The sequence below is a fragment of the Penaeus vannamei genome, chromosome 28 (genome assembly GCF_042767895.1).
Source record: "Penaeus vannamei isolate JL-2024 chromosome 28, ASM4276789v1, whole genome shotgun sequence".
In the NCBI taxonomy this organism is placed as follows: domain Eukaryota; kingdom Metazoa; phylum Arthropoda; class Malacostraca; order Decapoda; family Penaeidae; genus Penaeus; species Penaeus vannamei.
This window is the reverse complement of record NC_091576.1, coordinates 31,272,773-31,275,272: the sequence shown is the minus strand read 5'-3', so window position 1 is coordinate 31,275,272 and position 2,500 is coordinate 31,272,773. Positions and strand designations below refer to the sequence as shown.

At 38.4% G+C, this 2,500-nt stretch overlaps 1 protein-coding gene across 5 annotated transcripts in view; it reads left to right on the top strand.

Moving 5' to 3' along the window:
* The window catches only part of LOC113800922 (zinc finger protein 883), a 5,073-nt gene extending 2,664 nt beyond the window's left edge, over window positions 1-2,409 (top strand). For all 5 annotated transcript variants that reach the window (XM_070142013.1, XM_070142012.1, XM_070142016.1 and 2 more), the window contains exon 3: window positions 1-2,409. This exon is cut by the window's left edge and continues 128 nt beyond it. In XM_070142013.1, coding sequence (XP_069998114.1) covers window positions 1-1,369 — 1,369 coding nt within the window. In that variant the 3' untranslated portion in view covers window positions 1,370-2,409.
* The last annotated feature ends 91 nt before the right edge of the window (window positions 2,410-2,500 follow it).

Genomic DNA, 2,500 nt, shown 5'->3' with positions numbered 1-2,500 from the left:
CCGTCAGATAGCAGGTGATGCCAGGGAACCAGATGCTGAGAGCGACCATGGTTTCATAGACCCTCAAGGCCATAGGGAAATAACCATCCAAGATCATCATGGCCGGCCACTACACCTCATCACACAAGTGAGCTCAGAGACGCTGCCAGGGGTTCAGACTGTTTGCGAAATACCTGTGAAACATGAGGTACACTCAGTGGCGGTTGATTCTGCAACTTTCTTTCCTTCGTCTGTAAATGTTCCTGTGGCAAGTGGTTCTGAGGCTCAGTTTATGGAAAGTAGTTTGAGACTGACCCAGCCCAAATACCCTGAAGTACCCATAGGAAGTGCACCACCAGCAGCTAGCATGGGCACTGGCACGTCACCTGCAAACCAGGCTAGTGGGAACCTTTTTGTGTGTGAATGTGGACAGAGCTTCAGTCAGAGAAGCGGTCTTAAAACACATATGAAGGTTCATACTGGTGTTAAACCATTTCAGTGCAATATCTGTAACAAGAGATTTGCTCATAAGCAGAATAAGAAGTTTCACATGAGACGACACACAGGAGAGAGACCCTATAAGTGTGATAGATGTGACAGGGCCTTCATCTGTGTTGCATTGCTTAATCGGCACAAGAGAGAACATGAAGGAAATTATGCATATAAATGTAATATCTGTGATCAAGGCTTCCTCCTGAAGAGAAATTTTGTAGAACACATGAATGCCCACACAAATACAAGACCGTTTCAGTGCAATACTTGCAATAAGAGTTTCAGCAGACGAGAAGCCCTACGCGTCCATAAGAAAATGCACACTGGTGAAACTCCATATGTGTGCAAAGAATGTGGTAAGGCCTTCCCACTGCGTACACGGCTGGAGATTCACATGAGGCGACACACAGGGGAAACCCCCTACATGTGCTTGGACTGTGGTAAGGCTTTCTACACAAGTCCACAGCTTAATGACCATCAGCGTAGGTATCAGGGTACTTGCCAAGACTTAGATTACAAGTGCCAGGAATGTGGACTAAGTTTCAAGAAGCAGTGCGGGTTATCAGCCCACATGCGTATCCATCAAGATGATGTGAAGAAAAATTTGCCTTCATGTGACCAGCGCAAGCAAGAAATTTCGTCTCAGCGGCATCGTTGCAGGCCATCTCTAGAGTCTTCCAAAGGGGAGAGTGCTGTGAAATCCAGTGAAATCCCAGGCCAAAAGAACATGTCAAATAATCCCCGTGTTCAGCAAAAATATATGTGTGACTCATGCAATAAGGCTTATACATCCCTTCATAGTCTAAAGAGGCATTTTAAGACTCACTCACACAACAAGGAAATGCAAAAGATCAAAACAACTGGAACCGGTGCAGAAAACAATGGAGGAAAATCATAAGCTAGTAAAATCAAGAAATGTTTTTATAATCTTCATCAGTTTTAGGTTCCATGACTTTTGTAACAGTTAATCGAAATTTCTGTGCAATATGTCTCATCTTTTTTAATTGTGCTAGCGTATGCATTTAATTTTTGACACAAAAATAAGCTTTGTGATCTGTTACTTAAATAGATTCAACTTTAATGCATTTCTGACAAGCCCTAATTAAACAATTACCTGTTATTTATTTATTTATTTAGATAGCTTTGTAATCTGTGATTAATTGTTTTTGGTTAGAGATATAAAATGTTACTAGTGTATTTATAAACCTGTTGATGTTTGAAATCACATTTATTTAATATGTAACTGGAAATACATTATAATCTTATATGAAATCATTGCTGCCATGTACACAGGCTGTCCATTTGTTTATTTTGTGAATTATGTTCACGCATGGATGCCTCTAGAAGCAATCAGTCACCAGGGAGTCAGTTAATATTCCTGACCTCACCCGATTTCCCCATTTCTCGTATTTTCAGGGATTTTATTTTACTCTCCTTCCTTTTTCAATTACCATAGACATAGTGACTTATTAGTATCATTATTATTGATATTATGATAATTCTTAGTTTATTAACCATACTAATAGCAGCAGAAATAAGATAAAAAGTCTGAAGAATCAAGGAAAAGGGTAATCAGGTGATATCAGGTAAGATTAGTAACAAATCTAAACCGTTGTGGGGCTATATGGTTGCACAAAATTGACGAACTAAAATCATGGTCGACATGGCTTGTATGTACTTGTCATTCTGATGTTGAAGGATAAATGTTGATGTTATATATGAAAGATTAGCATGCACATATATTTTTACATCACGAAAGTACAAAATATTCAGTTGCTGTATGGTCCATAATGATATAAATGGACCTAGAAATAATCAAGAAAATATGCAGACATCTCTTTTCCTTAAATTGAACAATTGTATCCATGATTATAATTAAGCAGTAGACAAGGCAAAAACTCTGGCGAATCTCACGATTAAATATCTTATTTTTTCCAACAGTGTTTTATAGACTCCCTCCTGATGTTGAGATTATTATGCTATTTATTACAATTTTGTTTATATTTTTAGTTTCTGTTATCTGCTGTTT